At 36.7% G+C, this 17969-nt stretch overlaps 3 protein-coding genes across 4 annotated transcripts; 2 read left to right on the top strand and 1 right to left on the bottom strand.

Annotated features, from left to right (window-relative positions):
• The first annotated feature begins 1228 nt into the window (after positions 1-1228).
• LOC120329085 (uncharacterized) lies at positions 1229-3280 on the top strand. The gene is made up of 4 exons (XM_039395707.2): positions 1229-1370; positions 1562-1596; positions 1830-1913; positions 2337-3280. Exons 1-4 carry the CDS (start codon positions 1312-1314, stop codon positions 3149-3151), a joined length of 993 nt encoding a protein of 330 aa, XP_039251641.2. The 5' UTR covers positions 1229-1311; the 3' UTR covers positions 3152-3280.
• A 5033-nt stretch (positions 3281-8313) lies between these two features.
• LOC120329035 (uncharacterized) lies at positions 8314-11680 on the top strand. Of its 2 annotated transcripts, XM_039395648.2 has the most exons (5): positions 8318-8568; positions 9181-9252; positions 9568-9648; positions 9893-10024; positions 10205-11634. In XM_039395648.2, the coding sequence occupies exons 1-5, from the start codon at positions 8469-8471 to the stop codon at positions 11125-11127; spliced, it is 1308 nt and encodes a 435-aa protein (XP_039251582.2). In that variant the 5' UTR covers positions 8318-8468; the 3' UTR covers positions 11128-11634. The 2 variants fall into 2 exon arrangements, with proteins under 2 accessions (XP_039251598.2, XP_039251582.2); XM_039395664.2 differs by lacking the exon at positions 9568-9648 and having other exon boundaries at positions 8314-8568; positions 10205-11680.
• Positions 11681-14560: 2880 nt separating this feature from the next.
• On the bottom strand, positions 14561-16241 carry LOC144425133 (uncharacterized). Its single transcript, XM_078114505.1, has 2 exons — positions 16149-16241; positions 14561-16075 (listed from the first exon to the last, which is right to left on the bottom strand). The coding sequence occupies exons 1-2, from the start codon at positions 16192-16194 to the stop codon at positions 15144-15146; spliced, it is 978 nt and encodes a 325-aa protein (XP_077970631.1). The 5' UTR covers positions 16195-16241; the 3' UTR covers positions 14561-15143.
• Positions 16242-17969: the final 1728 nt, after the last annotated feature.

The following is a 17969-nucleotide window of genomic DNA, read 5'->3' as shown; positions in this document are numbered from 1 at the left end:
CTCAATTTTTTTTCCAACTTTAACTTAGCCACATACATTATACCCTAACAAGCTTATTTTGTCGTAATCAGACCAGCTTCTTATGTTTCTTTTTCACAAAATCATTGTAAGTCACAATTTTAATAGAACAGATAGTTCAGTGTGGTAGTCTCCAACCTTTTTTGCTATTTGCCCCACTTTTCCTGTTCAGGAACTGTTTATTTCGCCCCTAGGTGAGAGCATAAACTCTCTATTACCGTTTATTTTACAATATTGTATCATTAGCTAGTGATATGTACACATCGCGCTGTGATTTTTGTACAGTTTAAATAGTTTATTATATGTGTATTAATATGCGTTAAAAGAATACAAAATAAGTATATAATGTTAGTTATACTATTCCTCCCCTGAACAGTTAGAGTTCTCTTATTAGAGGAATTCTTAATCGGCTGATAAACTCTGGCTTACGGATTCCGTTATTTGTATAAAAAAAAACTTGAAAATGGTACGATTTTTCGCAGATCTATATATATATATATAACGGAATTTTTAACAGGACAACAGTGACATTGCATCCCCAAGGGGTACTTAAGGCATGCCACAACGTTTATTACAACTTTTCCCAATCGAGTGGTTAAAACTAGTAAGCTGATTAATTCACCCTCCCAATGTATTCTAGTTGTTTGCTGAATCAACCCATTCAGCATACCCCAAGCCATACCAAAATCTAACAGTATGTTAATCATTAATTTAGTTTTTGTTGGATAACAGTAAATGATTAATGTCTAGGTAAATAGACGATAATACAACTGAAATGTTGTGAACCATCTGCGATGAAATTCGAATAAAACCATGGCAAGTAAAAAGAGGCAGCGAAGTTTGACTATTTTGTAAAAAAAAACGTTTCTATAGAGCAGATTGATATAGCTTTTTTATATTCTCATACTAAAATGTGAATTGTATTGTGACGCGTATTGAAAACGTGAATTGTATTGTATTGTGTGCCCACGGCGACATGGTTCAAATTACTCGTAAACCATGAAACACAATGAACGCTCGACCCGACCTGCGCAACACGCCATATCGAGAAATCCAGTCTTTGTTTTGACAGGTTTTCACATGCTTGTTTTTGTGCGCATAATCTTTCCAGACAAGTGTAGGTCATTGTTGAATTTAATATTGTGTTTGATAATTCAATGTCAGATATAAAGGGAATAAGGTTATCGTTATATTTCATTTGTAAACTGTATGGGAATGTACGTGAACGACAACATCGATTGATCGGCGTGGAATATTTATCTTATTAAAATTTACCTCAATCCTCTCATCAAAATGACTACTGAAGATAACATTGAAAACATCGAGATCGAAGCTTCCAACGTTTCAATCAGGTTAGCTACATAATGGCATGGTACTTTCATAATGACTGCGACTTTTAATTAAGCCTGTATTGGAAAATCACACTAATAAAGTGATAACAGTGAGTTTTCACACTCAGTGACAGAACTTAGTCCTGTGAACGCAATGCATTGTCAAATACGAAAAAATCATGAGTGAGATCAATTTTCAAATTTTTCTACAGACAAGAAACTGAAAGCACTGAGGAAGCAGTAATTGGTAAGTAATATGGTGTACTTGAGTCCGGTTTTATATCTATTTATCTGAGTGATAAGCCGATTGCTGGTATCAACATTCAACAAAAGTATTTTACTTTTTTAAACTGATTTGTTCAGCCTATTTGCTAACACATCTACACACATATCCATCTAGCATTTCAAAGTTTGTAACGCTAGATCATGCACTAGAAAACACTGAAAATTTTTACAGTATAAGAACACATACTTTTTCAGAAGGCGCTTCGTCTCCAAGCACTCTTTCCAAAGACGAAGCAGGTGCAAACAGTCGAAAGGCAAGGACTCGGGCTCTTCAAAGAGGTAAAACCAAGTCAATAATACGATGATAAAAAAATAAAATGTCATTCGAAATGTATCAATCAATACGTATAACTTCGTTGATTTTCACCATCAAAAGTTACTCCAAATAAAGTACTTTGCATTCGAAAGTTGCTGTAATGACGTGAAAGTGTCAAATCCAATTACCCAAGTATAATGCGAAATAAATTTAAAGTGGACAAACTTTGGCAGTTTACTGCCCTAAGAAATTAAGTGTTTTTTTTTTAATAAATTGAATGGAATAGACTGTAATTGTTGAAATAGAATAACCAGTTTTTTGCACCTGATAAAAATTATGTCTACTACAACAATATTGTTTTTTCAAAGAGTGATAGCCTATATATATATTGTTATTGTTGCGACGCACATTGGCTGTTTGCTAATCAAGTTTTACTATTTGTTCAGAAAAAGCTAGAGCATTAGCATCCCAGTCAAAATATTACGAAGCAATCTCAACTCTCGAAGAAGTATCAGTAGAAGATGAAGAAACAACATTAGGAATTAAGCTACTCATGGCGGTGTGTTACTTGCAACTAGGAAGAGAAAATAAAGCATCGAAAGCTATTAAAGAAATTAAAAAAATTATTCTATCTGATCCTTTTCCCGATGTCGATGACATAATGGCATTGATAGACGATCTTATTGGGAATTCTTCCTTTACCAGTGCATTGATTATGCTCCCCATAGCCAGTGAAATCTACCTGATGGGTAAAGAACCTGATGAGATACTAGATGGACTTTTTAGATGTATTCACAAAGCTAATGATTGTGCACGCCCTATGATCAATGCTGGTGATAGGTCTCGTGTCCTAGCCATTGACTTTGGTATCGATTATATGGTGGAATTACTTGGTGAAATAAAACAGCAGACCAAAGCTGACCCCGAAAAACGGGTAATGAAGCAAGCATTAGCCATAACCCTGATATCTTACAACTACTGGATGATAAAAGACAATTCCAAAGGAGTCAGGTTCCGTGAACAAGCAGTAGCAGCTATGGAGAAACAATTTGGAAAGCATGCTTCGCAACGACGGATTTATGGAAACATGCTGTATAACTTAGGGGTAGGGTATGATATCCTAAACAAGCGATCAAAATCGAAAGAGACTTATGAAAAAGCTATTGTTGCGATAGAAGATGCCCAAGATTTCGACGACGAGGATACAAGGCGGAAAGAAATACAGATGTGTAGAGAAAAATTGAAAGAACTTGCAAAGTAATTCACAACAGCACCCAAACGCCAGATTTACACATACTGGTCCCTTTTTAATTACTTTCGTTGTGGACAAGAATAATAAAACGTGTTTCAATTCAATTTCACTTACAATATGATATAATGAAATAATATATTTGCAATTTGTTGAATTTGAACTTTCGGGATGATAAATAACTAGTTGGAAGAAAAAGATTAATTGAAACTTTTGGGTCCATCGAACAATAATCAAGCTCTTTAACGTTCAGCAATTGTTATTTCTAATATTATGTTTTCATGCCAGTAATTGATTGGGGTCAAAATTGGCCATTTGTTGGCTCTCCTATATACCTATAAAATAGCAAAACAAAGCAACGAGTTTAAAGGGTAACTCCAGCGATGTGATATTTCCTGAAGCAAGGAAACCATTTTGCATGTTAGAATTTCAGTTCGCAATAAAAAGGTGATATTTATACTAGACCGATGTAAAGGTTGACCCCAACAAACAGAACCAATACATTTCTTGATTTCTTCTTTGATAATGGAGAAATTCATTTAAATTCGGTTTGTGTATGAATGTTCCCAAAGGTTTCCGTAATATAGGACACTTTGCACCAAGGTAATGTTCTATCTGGAATATGTTTCAAATGACTTAGGTTTAGCAGGCTTGCCCATGGAAAATATTTTTTGGTCTCATCTCATAGCAATTTATGCCTGTCCTATCCCATGAGATTCCCATTGGAATACAATTCAATCAAAATCACTAAACTTAGAAACTTTATTAAATATGGCTAAAACGACAAAATTCATTGATTTTGCCATCTTTAAAATTCGAAAGTATTGTATAACTATGACAATTAAGTATCATTCTGGCACTCTTATTCTATATTTAGTCACTCAGTTCATTTAGCAAATTATCAGTTTCATGCTGATCGACTGTTCATAATAATTCAGTTAATTCGGGTGATTTCTGCTGCAGTTCTTCAACTCACATGCAAATCTGATGTACCAAAAGCAGATAACCCCCTTTTTCTGGTCCAATCGCAATGAAAAATTGTACGGGTTTTGTTGACTCCATCCCAGACTTACATGACAAGTTTCGTCCAAACTCGAAAGCTAGAATTGTGATGACGCTCTTGGACGTAATAATATATTATATTGAATTACAACCTGGTTTTTGAAGGTCACCCGGTATACAAAATATGACATTTCAACGAATCAAAAAGATCAGTTTTGGTGACAAATCCTACAAAAAATAACGCATTGTCTTGCCAACACATCAAGTAATTTACTTTAAAACTGACAAAAACATGACAAACCTCTAACCTCAGACCAACCCAGAAGAAATATAATAGCAAAAACTTCCTATTGGAATCTTCTAATTTCGCCTACTGATAATTTGAAAAATCAGTCTAGTAGTTACACAGAAAAGTGGTTGTTTTTCCTAAACAAAAACAATACAAGCAACAACAATTTGCAAAACATTAAATATATCAAATAATGATCATAATACAATCCCCCTACCCAGTGGCGGCGCGTCAATAGGGCCAACCGGGGCAATGCCCCGGTTGTTTTTTCGGTATAATAAAAAATATTCGAAAAGTACCTCAATATCGGTTGCACAGACTGTCTACACTAGCCATATTCTCCCGACATGGTTCATTTTTCGCTCGCAAAGCCTTCGCCGAACGTCGACGGGGCGACGCCGATTTTGCCCCGGTTGCTCATTGTATATCGTATTCTCTCATTTATCTTCCACTCGCCGCGTTTGTCTCGTTTGTTTTCTGTTTCTTTTACTAAATCATCGGGGCCGATCGGGGCTAGCCCCGAAATTATGACGACACAATGCCGACGTTTCTTACGACAACGTGTTGACCTATTCACGCATTCCTTCTCGTTCGTTGGTTGCTTGAAGAGTTGATAGTTTCCTCGCCTTCGTTTTTGTCGCTTGTTTCGCTATTTGAATCAGTTAGAGACCTTTAGTCCATTTGCTTTCGATTTTCCACATTCCTTTTGAGCTCCTCACTTCTTTCCGGCTTCGCATTTCTTAGCCTTAGTCCTCATAATGAATAAGGTTGATGCACTACTTCGCACTCCGTTTTCGCAGTTGCCGCTGGAACAAAAATTAGAGGTACAACGTCGGCGTACATTCTGCGCAGAAACTTCGTATAAAAAACACGAATGGTTGTGTTACAGCGAGGACAAAAATGCACTTTTTTGTTTTTATTGCCTACTTTTTGCTACCGCCCGTGACTCACGTTGGTGTAAATTTGGTTTTAGAGATCTTAAACATCTTTCCGAGCGTGCCAGGGATCATCAATCTTCCATGGAGCATCTGGACAATGCAGTAAAATACCGAACATTCGGAAATGTTAATATTGCAGCACAGATGGATGAAGGACGCGCGGTTTCTATTCGTCGGCACAACCAAAACGTCGAGAAAAACCGCCATGTTCTCGGTCGATTGATAGATGTTTTGAAGTTCATTGGTTGTCACGAGCTGTCCCTCCGTGGGCACGATGAACAGGCTGGCTCTTCTAATAGAGGGGTATTTTTGGATATGATGGAATACACCGCATCCCTAGATACAGTATTGAGAAATCATCTTGATGCCGCAACTGTTTGGAAAGGGACATCTAAGGATATCCAAAATGATTTGCTCGACTCAATGTATAAAATTTATTTACAACATTTGGCTCTGGAAATTGAGATTTGCCAGTTCCTTTCGATTCAGTCTGACGAGACAACTGACATCACGTGCGTTTCCCAACTGGCTGTGATTTTTCGGTTTGTGAAAGATGGTAAATCTACCGAGAGATTTCACAGCTTTGTACCAATCGTTGATCGCACGGCTTGCGGGATATCGGCTGTACTGAAAGAAGTGTTACAGCCTTACAACGCGAAGTCAAAATTGATAGCTCAAACTTATGACGGCGCGGCAGTCATGAGTGGGTCGAAACATGGTGTTCAAGCTTATATAAAAGAAGATTTTCCTCATGCGCATTTTTTACATTGTTATGCACACCAATTTAACCTCGTTATTAAAAATATGTGTCTTGATACCCCTCTCGTCCGTATATGTTTTGCAAATGTCTCGGGGTCTTCTTCATTTTTTTCCGTTTCGCCGAAGCGCTCTGACCTCCTTCGCCAGATATGTAGCCGCCGTCTCCCAGCTTGTGCACCAACACGTTGGAACTTCCAATCACGCGTGGTGCAGGGCGTGTCCGAAATTAAGTCTGAGCTCATTGAGTGTTTCAATGGCATTCAGAGCTCTCCGGTTTGGGACGAACGCTCTGTGAGGGAGGCGGCAGGTCTAAAGCGTCTGCTAGAAGATGGTGAGTTTTCATTTTTTCTCCACAATATTCTATCACGTGGATGTATTATACGGCGCATTGCAGTCAAGGCTAATGGATGGAGCGTCTGTGCAGTCGTGTATTTCAGACTTCTGCGATGCTGTATCTCGTATCCGGGAAACAATAAAATACGACGACACATGAAGTGCTTCTTTACGCCGCGGGCAAACAACGCAGCGTTTGATTTTGTCTGCAAAGAAATGCTGTGACATTCTGGTGAATCGAATAGGCGATCGTCTGCGCACTGAACACCTTGCCGCGTTCTCTTTGATGAACCCCAAAATTTTTTCAAAATTTGCACGTCAATTTCCCATCCATTTGTTGGCTACTGTCTCCAAATTTTACCCCATGATGAACGTGGGTAAATTGGAAAATGAATTGCGATGTATATACACCAATCAAACTTTTTTGAACATCACATCAACTTGCGCGCTCTATGGGTTCCTCATAGATAACACTCTAGTAACTACCTTTGCGGCGTCTGCAAAATTTCGGGACATCATTTTGACGACGCCTATTTCTTCCGCCGACGCAGAGCGAACATTCAGCACGCTGAAGCGTATTAAAACGTATCTCAGAAACACAATGAAGCAAGATAGATTAAATTCCTTGGCTGTTTTATCCATTCACAGAGACGTTATTTCTGGGATGCATGACTTTAACCAGCGCGTTATTGAGCATTTTGCTTCCAAGAAACCGCGGCGTGTTGCATATATGTTCAAGCAGTAGAAGTCTAGCAGCATATATACCTATGAGTGAGCGACGCATGTCCTTATCTTTGCATTACCTTTCCTTTCTTCATAGTAACGTTTTAAACCTTATTTTAGGTTTTGTCTGCTTTCCCGAAGTTTCTGTTAATATGTCATTGTATTTATCTGGGTAAATATTGCCTTTCCTTTTGAAAGAGGTTTCAAAATAAACTATGTCTATATTTATTAATCCCTTGACTTGGACCGGTTTTAAAGACACTTTCTTATCCTTAAAAATTGTCGCTTTTGCCGATTGGTTGTTACCGATGGAATGGTTTTTATACTCATAAAATGATGGGAGAACTTACAGCGCTCATCCTTTCCCCGTAGATGGGGGTGACTTGGTCCCGCAGTAGCTTGCCCCGGTTGTCGCACGCCGCCACTGCCCCTACCGAGTGTTCAAACACCCCATGATTTTCACCTCCACTTCGTGGACGTCCCTATTGCAAATTCTGTTGTTAGTACAGTAGTCAGAACGGAAACACAGACTTGAGCAGGAGCCCGCATAACAGTGTACGAGAACCTAAAAACAATTATACAACATGAACACGGACGTTACAGAAGGTTCGTGACATGTTAACCTTTTGAGATGGAACTAAAAAAAAAATTAGCTAAACTTTAAATCTCTGATTCAGCTTAACCAGGAAACTCAATCATTAGTGCTTCCCAACAACAATGAAATGTGTTAAATTTTGAACCTGAGCAGCTAAGCACCAATCGTATGCAAAAGCGGGAAGGTATATATTTTCATTGTTACTCGGTGCTTTTGGCGTGCATTTTTATAGCCCTTGGACAAAAGGCATCGGCTTGTGTCAATACTCTGAGTTACACATTTATTGTAAAGATTGCTACAGTATATTTCATTCAACCCAAGCGTATAACCAATTCTGAATAAATCTTTAAAATATGGATAATACAATGTTGTTAGTTGAACCGTAAGTAAGTTTTCAGACGATATGCCGTTTCACTTACGGTATGTTCCATTAGGGATGTAAGTGAATTAGACCAATGAATGATAAGAAGCTCTTCAACGCCCCCATTTTGATTTTACCTACTCGGTTTCAAAGGGTACACGTCACTGAGTCGTTCCAATTGTTTGCACACAAGACATCACGTGAGTTTAACCAACAGTAACGGCAACACAATGACTTTAGTCAATCAGGTATCGTCAATTTTATAGTTCCGCGTTTTGTCACAACCGCCGCTTTGTAAGTACGAGTAAGCGCTGTTCTTAACATTTAAAATGGATCTCGAGGCTATTGAAGAAGCAATGTTACAGGCAGCTCTCAGAAGCAGCCTTAATGATGCACAACCTGGAACCTCAATGATTCCAGCAGTAGCAGGTAGGCTATTTATCATCAATTTTAAAGAGATGTGGGTATATTGAGCAGCGATGTAAATCTGTATTTGGTTGGATGGTTTACTAGTTAATACCTGTGACTCGATATCCTATTCAGAGACTGCTGCTTATTTACGAATAAATAGATATAATTGACCGATCCAAATTGATTTTACACACTATTTAATATTAACAACGCCCTAACACTAGCTTGTGTCAACCGAACAATGCATGCCATAAGATGAATAACCAAATTTGTTCCTGCAATTACTAAAAAACCCATGTTAAGAGCAGGTGCGGCCCGCGGTTTTAGCCAGCTATTTCTATCTGACTCTCATGCATCAACGGTTGCACATCCCTGACTTACAGCATAACATGTTTTTATAGCTAGTCACACAGTATCGGACAAGGTCACAGCGACCCGAATAGTATCATCTCGCCGAAGTGAAAAAGTAGGCCTACTATTTGTCAATATTCAAGATAGTATTCCTTTTAAGGCACATGCTTGACTGCATACCGCTTGCGTGGACTGTCTTTAGTGACGCCAAAATGTAAAACACAAAAAAATTTTTTGTTTCTGCATATGTTTTATTATTAAGCAAATTTTTCTTTCAAGAACCTGACTTGAGTTCATTGAACTCTATGCTGGGAAATCTTCTGGGTTCTACTGGCAGAGATAAAAGCAATGGTGAGATTTTAAAATTCCTTAATGATCATGAAACCCTTATTCACAGAATTATTTATGTCCAGTATAAACGAAAGAGGCGTCCCAGGCGCTGGCTATCATTATATATATATAATTTGGTTATCGTAGCTATAGTTGAAGGTCTCGGAATTAATTTTCGTATTCAACACTGTTAGAGTTTTACAACTGTTCATCCAGAGAAGAGTCGAACTCTACAAACCTTTAGTAAAATATAGCAGCTTCATACTTATTGTTCCCAGTCAAAAATATATTCGAATGAGTGTATCCCTTTTATTAAGCAAATTTTTCTCGTTCAAGAACCGGACTTAAGCGACTTGAGTTCACTCAGTTCTATGATGGGAAACCTTCTCAGTTCTGCTGGTGGAGATAAAAGCAATGGTGAGATTTTAAATTCCCATGGAAACGTTTCATAGTTTATCCATCATTCAGAGAGTTATTAGAAAAGAATAAAGTGTAAAAATGTAATATCCAATGATAAACGTTATACCGAAATATAGGCGTTTGTTGGTATACCGTCTTGATATAATGCACGTCCAAACAGCTTGTTAGACTTTCTTTTGTGTAATGCTATTCCAGTGGTAATATTGATTATATACTACACTACTTTTCATTCATTTTTCAGAATTATCCACTTCGTCTGGCACTGCTGGTATAAGCAACTTCGTTCATGATTACACCATACAGACACCAAGTACTGCTGAAACAGAGGAAGACAGTGCCATCCTTCTCCTGAAAAGAGATTTTGTTATTGAAGGTAAAATAAGTTACTGTTGCTTATTCAAACATACCAATTGATAAAGTAGCTTGTACAAAAATGGCCTCAACATCCAGTTGTGTCCATGCATATTAAGACGGGGTGCCAGTATACTCCAACAGAGTTTTCATTCAGTACTTTGATCTACATTGCCACTCATACAGTTCTTCTTGTTTACAGAAAGAGCTAGAGCACTTGCGTCCAATTCCAAGTATTATGAAGCAACCTCGATTCTAGAGGAGTTACTGGACATGGAAGATACTACATTTGGAGTGAAACTACTGATTGCAGACTGCTATTTACAACTGGGCAGAGAAAATAAAGCAACAAAAGCCGTAAATGGAATCAGAAAAATGATTTTGAAGTCTTCATTCACTGACGTAAATGAGATATTAGATCTCGCACAAGTGCTAACCGCTAATAAGTGCCACGTTCAAGCTCTGATCTTGTATAAAATTGCAAGTGACGTGGCTGTAAAAGATTCCAGCCTTAAGCCTGACGATAAAGTTGAAAACATTTTCCGGTCAATGGCGCTCATGCATCATGCAATCACTGAGATGATAGAGCCAGAGAATAGTGGTGCGAAGCTACAAAGATTGCTTCAAAATTTATCGGATCCGACAAGCATCATTGCGGGTTCAACCAATCAAAGGCCAACTGTTGGAGCAGATATGAAACGTATTTTAGCCTTAGATTTCGGTGTTGAGTACATGAACCAAATGCTTGAAGATTTACAAACTGTAGAAGGAGCTGATCCAGACAGACAAACTTTGAAACAAGCATGGTGCATCAATTATATTGGATTCGAGCTTGCAGCTATGGGAGAAAACGCTAAGAGTGATAAAGTCAGAAGTAGTGGCATTGCCGTAATGGATAAGTTGTTCGGCGCAAAAGCATCGCTGCATAAAATTTACGGCATATTGTTGCATAATATAGGAATTGTGCTCCACAATCAAGAAAAATACAGGGAAGCTGAGAAAGCTTACGTCAGAGCAATTGAAGCGAAGGAAAACGCTGTGGATCACGACGACAATAATGACAAACGACGAGACGTCGAATTGGTGAAGCAAGCGCTCAAAGTTACTCGACAGCATCTCAAATGAAATGAATTGCTTCTACAAGTGAACTATCAAAAGTGTTGCAAATTTTTGAAGAAATAGAATTTCGAGTTTATTAATACATTGTATTTTCCCCCAATTACGGGTTACTCTGTGTGTAATGTGTGTAATAACTTTATGATTTTGCAGTATTATAAACTGAATGTAGAAATTAAATATTCCTGAGATAAAAAGTGAACTTTTTTATTCACCATTGTAAAATAATTAATTAGTGTTCATTTGCACCATTCATACCTTGTATATATAAAAATTTAATCTGATTAGACAAGTATTTCTGTCAAAACGATGGTTCTGGGATTAAGCAGAAAAGTTTCACAAACATTTTGTTTTGTAAAATTAATATATATAATACATCAACACATGATGCATTAATGTATATTTTGCATGGGATGATGTGTTTCTGTGATAAAATAAATTGAGCTGATTTGATAACCTGAAATCGCTAAACGACATGTCGTCACCAGCGAAGTCGATTCTTCTTATTTATATACAAATTCTATCAGGTTATCGACGCTAATTGGGTGGTTTGAGTCGAGATTACGTAGTACTTTTTTTCATCAATTCTTTGGAAAGCATTTCTTGCAGACAACACACTTCGATTTACCTCACTGAGACAGTATTCATGTCATGAGTCGTATTGAAATTTCAGATGTCATTTTTTAGTTTTGATTCAATTATAATGGCAAACTTCAAACATCATAACAGGATCCGGGCAAATATCTAGCTAGGCAGTAAATCTATTCACAATCCAGCACATAGGCCTACATTATTGAAGAAACTCAACAGCAGTCAATGCCTCTGATGCAAAGTTCAATTTGGGCTAATATGACTTGATTAAACAGAGCCTATTGCCAAGCCACAGTAAATCAAAAATGGAATTTATGTCAGGTAAACAAACGAAGGAAATTGGTAGGCAAATAAGACACCCTAAACGTTACCGGTACAACGGTTGGCTGACACGGTACACAGCGAGCAGCTGAAAACTAAGACTCTTTATCCACCAGGTATAGGAATAATCTTGTTATTTTAATATAATTTCACTGTTGTTTTTCAAATTACCTGGTTTGACTTTGTTTAATATTATTAAATTGAAAAACAACAGTGCATATAGGGATATATATACAGGTATATGGTGGCCCATCGTTGTCACGCGTAAAATTGAAAATAAAAAATAAAATAAAAAACCGAAAATAAAAAAATTGTTGTAAAAAAACATAAAAATAATTAAAAAAAAAATGAAAAAAAAAATTAAAATTAAAAAAAAATAAATAAAAACAAAAAAAAAAAATTGAAAAACAAAAAAATTAAAAAAAAAAAATTGAATAAAAAGAAAATAAAAAGGTGACAACGATGGTCCGCCTCGTGGCCCATCGTTGTCACGCGTTTTCATTTTTAGAAAATTTGCTTCTGCCTCGGACCAACGTTGTCAGGCATAATCCTACGCGCACAAATGTGTTCCCTGGGTTTCAAACTCACTACTGATTTTCTTGAGCAATATTCAATATGAAAATGTTCTATAAATTCTCCATGCTACAAGTTCAACAAGAAGTAATATATTTATAATAATGATAAGAGAATATAGAATTGAATACGAAAATTTGTTTTTACGTGTATAAGGTAATCTAATTGGAGAATGCTGCTTAACTACCCAGTTGTCTGGACACTCGCGATGCCGGTACCGTACCGTCTTACCAAATACCGGTAGTCGGTTATAGTCGCTTTGCGTCTGACCGTACCGGTAGCCATACAATCACTCATGAAAGAATGGGAGATACGGATAGTCTCGTAGAATATAGACTACTGAAACACTCTCTGCGCCTGCCCCATACCGTACAGCCGTAACGTACCGATCCAGACAAATGATAAATCGCCCGTGCTCAACCATTTATTTCAATCCATATCTCGATCCTAGTAGAATATAGTGAGTCGAGGTATGGATTGAAATAAATGGTTGAGCACGGGCGATTTATCATTTGTCTGGATCGGTACGTTACGGCTGTACGGTATGGGGCAGGCGCAAAGAGTGTTTCAGTAGACTATATTCTACGAGACTATCCGTATCTCCCATTCTTTCACGAGTGATTGCATGGGTACCGGTACGATCAGACGGTACCGTACCGGCATCGCACGAGTGTCTGAGCAGTTAAGCAGCATTTTCCAATTAAATTACCTTCTACACGTAAAAACAAATTTTCGTATCCAATTCTATATTCTCTTATCATTATTATAAATATATTGCTTGTGGTTGAACTTGTAGCAGGGAAAATTTATAGAACATTTTCATGTTGAATTTATTGGATATTGCTCAAGAAAATCAGTAGTGAGTTAGAAACCCAGGAAACACATTTGTGCGTGTAGGATTAAGCCTGACAACGTTGGTCCCAAGCAGCATCAAATTTTCCAAAAATAAAAACGCGTGACAACGATGGGCCACGAGGCGGACCATCGTTGTCAACCTTTTTATTTTCTTTTTATCCAATTTTTTTTTTAATTTTTTTTTTTAATTTTAATTTTTTTTTAATTTTTTGTGTTTTGTTTTATTTTTCAATTTTTTTTTTAATTTCAATTTTTTTTTATTTCTTTTTTTTCAATTATTTTTATGTTTTTTCACAACTATTTTTTTATTTTCGCTTTTTCATTTTATTTTTTCATTTTTTTTTTAAATTTCACACGTGACAACGATGGGCCACCATACAGGTACTCATGGAAAGAACGTTGCTAGAAAAAGGCCACGGTCAACACCTTTTTCAAATGTAACACACTCGATAAAACTTTAACCAGGAAATATTATGAGCGCTCGTAACACTATCACTCAATCGGATTTAGTAGCCTACTACTCGACCATCATAGAGTTCGCTCTCCAGTTCAAATCGTAGTGGCTTGCGCTGTATTGCATTTCATCAGAAGTTAGGCATTCCCGTGAACTGTAACTTCTCCAAGTTTTAAGACTCGCTGGTGTTGTGGGTGTATAGACTTCGAATCAGACCATCGTAATCACTAAGACACGTTTATTTTGTTAAGAATTAACGTAAATAGATGGTATAACAACTTGTGATAATATGTATATTCGAGACAGGAAGAGTGTACAAAGTCAGATTATTTATTAAAGCAGGGTAAGTCATAATATACGGTACTCTGTCAACCTGCACAGGCTAATCAAATCGCGGTTAAAGATTTATTGTAATTCTGATGTAATTCATAATTGGTAAAGGTAATAATATTAATAACTTCGGCCTGACGTAAGATCACCGCCCCAATACTCTGTTAAATGCTTAGCAACAAAGGTATTCATTGACTGGCTAATCTAACATCCTACGGGTGGCATTTGGGAACCAAAAACCTCAAATCACCATATTATTATATATAATGTCGTGAATTGTTATTTGTCGTTTTCAGAGTGTTGAAAAATGATAGTTGACACATTTCTAACGTCATTTTTATTCACAAATTCCACTAATAAATTTTGTAGTCAGCATAGACATTTGTGGAATTCAAAAGATGTGACTCTGAGAATTAAATGTTTATAGACTAATTGAAACTTGTCACCAACGTAAATTGAAATATTGACACCCATCATATTCCGAACGAATGAATTTATATTTGTTCATTCGGTTTTGCTAATAATAGTAATTTTCAGTCGATGTTCTGGTATATTTCATCAAATGAACTTGAATATATATGAATATTATCGTTTTACGTATATATTTCAAATCAAAAGTCAGCCAATTATTTTATGATGCATTAAACGAGTGTACGATTATAGAGAGGGCTTTGAAATTTCTTTTGTGTTGCTTTTTGTGAATATCACCGAAATTGCAGTCATTGCACAATTCGCCAAGACTTGTCGGAAACCGTCAGAAGCGCTAATGCACGTATACTAGTATGTGATCACTCTGAGTAAGGCAACGACGTTTTAATGAACAGCCTTGTAAACAATTCAGCTGATCCCGATTATACAGGGTAAAACGTATATACATAGTTTGTTGGTTGAAATGACGAGTCTATAAAAGCTGTCGTGTGTCTTTAAGGTCAGACTGTGCCTTTTGAATTATGTTTCGACGTTCGTTTTCGTCATCGTAGTCCCATGCGCTTTCATGCGCCGATATGGCCTGCAAGAAATGATGTTCTGCTTTTTTAAAGTTATTCAGATTATAGTGAGCTACACCTGCATTTTGATGCAGGTTGGCATACAATTTGTATCGCAGTGCAGATGTGTCAAACTGTTTTTCTAAAACCTCAATTCCAATCTTGTTAAACTTCAGGGATTTGACGTTGTCGCCGGCCGCATCAAAGTCACAATCCAGCATAACAGCACATTCAGCTATATTCAAAGCTTTCCTTTCGGGATCGATTTCACTGAAATTTTCAAGTGTTTTCAGCATTTCCTGTAAGTATTCCAAGCCAAAGTCCAAAGCAATAATTCGCACGCGCTCGCTCATTTTCGTTTGCAGCTTTGGCTTAGCGATAGAATCTGTACCGTCCGTCAACCCCCTACCTAAGTTTTTGATCATATCAAGTAGATTTTCCGTATTACTATTTGACGTCTTTTTTCTTAGAATTGGTCGCACCACATCGTCAATTTTTGAGAAGCATAGGCACATTATTTCAAAAATCTTTTCTGGAGGCAAGGATGATATTTGAACTATATCACACGATATTTTCAGGAGAATTAAAGCTTTAACACGGAAATCATTTTTTATGAATTCATCTCCTAGCGAAATAATATCTGTTGCATCGCACATCGGTGGCATTGATAATAATTGCTCAATGCGCTCTATGCATTTTTCGGATTTATTTTCTCTTCCAAGCTGAAGGTAACACTCGGCTCGAAGGAGTTCCACACCGAAATCAATTTCTGTCGTGTTCGTAAACTCTTCCAAGAGAGAGGTTGCTTCGTAAAACATTCCTTGTAGCGCTAGGGTACGTGCTCTTTCTGAAAAAGTAATCGCATGAAAATTAAATAATAGTATTATTTCAAAATAGTCAACATTCAAAATGATATCTACCTTCCAAAATAAAATTTTGTAGAATATCATATTTGTTTTCTTCCATTATTTTTCCAGGCGAACTATTGATTTAACCGCGGCTAGAATATATCTAACAGAATATATATATAAAAATTTCACATTAGTTTGATGTAGTTGGTTAATTAGAATTACATCTTCCAAGCGAAGCAGTGAAGGCCATTCCAAAAATATTACATTTTTCCCATCTCATCATATCCGATCAGTAGGGCTGGGAATGGTTAACTGATTTTAGATGGTTAACGGTTAAGATTTATTTTTATTGACAATGATAATTCAGAATCAGTTTTCGGTGGAAATATATTGTTCATGATTATATTAGAAAATTGTATATTCAATGCCATCCAACAAGTGTGCAGTTGATGCTGTTTTTTCTTTATGATATCTCAGAGTAAAATTTGCACGTTGAAAACTGAAAAACGGGTTTTACTAAAATACTTCCATATTCCCGAAGCACGCTGCATATTGCTTGCAGCAAAGATATCACGAAACTATTTCCATTCGTTAATAATTTTGAGCGATATCGGGATAAGATCACCCGGAATTGCTCTGTAATCATTGTGACGTAACAAGGTAAAATTATAAATTATTACGTCAAACGTCACGCTGCGGTTAATCGGTTAATTTTACCCGGTAAATGATTTTTTCCCTGAAATTCCCAGCCCTACCGATCAGACATATGTTTGTGGCCATTGTGTGAAAAAAATTATTACTAAGCCACTCTTGATTGTAAAACAAAACCTGGCGATTCTCGAACGTAAAGAAAGTTTTTCTCCGTTTTATTTTTAAATTTTTATACCCTACCCGACATTGAAAGGCAAAACATTCCAAATAATGTGTCATTAATATCGAAGCCTCTATCAGCTATCAACTTTAAAATGTTTCTAATTTTAGATTTTATTCCGTCACCAAATCTGCTATAATATTCAATACATGTCCTTGCATATCACAAAACGTACATCAATTGTTGTCCCTTTTCTTACTATAACATTCTTTGCTCACAAAAACTTGTCGACGAATACACCCAACTCGGCGATAACGACTGATGCGTGATGCTTACAATATGACGCTGTGATAACGGTTGTAAGTTTCATTTTTTTTTATACGCTACGAAGGTCGAACAAACAAAGCCTGAAAAGGGTCGTTGTTCATTGTATGTTCATTGAAAAGCTAGCCAAGCGTAGACGTTCCCTGGAAATTCTTTTAAATGTGCTCTTTTTGTCCAGCGTCATCAGATCCGATTGTTGTTGATGTGTAAAATTGCTCTATTTATAGAGACGAAAAGTCATAACTTTTTCCATATTATTTATGGCATTTTCGATTGTTTTTCAAAACTATAAAAAGTCTAGTACAGTACAGTAATTTAAATCCTAGGACTATGCTTTACCTAATAAGTCAAATTCAATTATAGATATTGCGCATAGGAAGAAACCATTGAGCAAATAAATTGTAGAAGTGTTCAGTTCAAAACCACAATGAACTTCACCACTTGCGATGTCATAGAAATATATTGTATTTTTTGTTTTGTACTTGTATATATGATATATACATATATTAGGAATTCATAATAGATCTTTTCGAATCCTGATCGTTCTTTGAGTGCTCAAAGTATTTTTATTTCAGTCATTGTCCATTGTCATGATTCGGCTGTATCATTTGCTGCGGCTGTTATCTAACTGTTTATTCGTGCGGCGCCAAAGTATCAGGGGAAATATCACGGTGCACTTAAACGAAAAAAATGCTGTCTTCAAATTAAACTCAATTTTGTGATCGTTGTCGTGTACTTCTCTCCTTTCAAAATTT

Source organism: Styela clava, chromosome 1 (assembly GCF_964204865.1).
Source record: "Styela clava chromosome 1, kaStyClav1.hap1.2, whole genome shotgun sequence".
Classification (NCBI taxonomy): Eukaryota; Metazoa; Chordata; class Ascidiacea; order Stolidobranchia; family Styelidae; genus Styela; species Styela clava.
Note: the sequence above shows the minus strand (reverse complement) of the source record. Positions and strands in the feature narration are given on the sequence as shown.

What these genes read in the sequence shown, in the direction of transcription:
- LOC120329035 (XM_039395648.2), top strand. Translation starts at nt 8,469, where the DNA reads ATGGATCTCGAGGCTATTGAAGAAGCAATGTTACAGGCAGCTCTCAGA. An exon ending in AATGATTCCAGCAGTAGCAG is followed by an intron (nt 8,569 to 9,180) that starts GTAGGCTATTTA and finishes TTTTCTTTCAAG; the next exon opens with AACCTGACTTGAGTTCATTG. An exon ending in TGGCAGAGATAAAAGCAATG is followed by an intron (nt 9,253 to 9,567) that starts GTGAGATTTTAA and finishes TTCTCGTTCAAG; the next exon opens with AACCGGACTTAAGCGACTTG.
- LOC120329085 (XM_039395707.2), top strand. Translation starts at nt 1,312, where the DNA reads ATGACTACTGAAGATAACATTGAAAACATCGAGATCGAAGCTTCCAAC. An exon ending in CACTGAGGAAGCAGTAATTG is followed by an intron (nt 1,597 to 1,829) that starts GTAAGTAATATG and finishes ATACTTTTTCAG; the next exon opens with AAGGCGCTTCGTCTCCAAGC. An exon ending in GACTCGGGCTCTTCAAAGAG is followed by an intron (nt 1,914 to 2,336) that starts GTAAAACCAAGT and finishes CTATTTGTTCAG; the next exon opens with AAAAAGCTAGAGCATTAGCA.
- LOC144425133 (XM_078114505.1), bottom strand. Translation starts at nt 16,194, where the DNA reads ATGGAAGAAAACAAATATGATATTCTACAAAATTTTATTTTGGAAG. An exon ending in ACAAAATTTTATTTTGGAAG is followed by an intron (nt 16,076 to 16,148) that starts GTAGATATCATT and finishes TTACTTTTTCAG; the next exon opens with AAAGAGCACGTACCCTAGCG.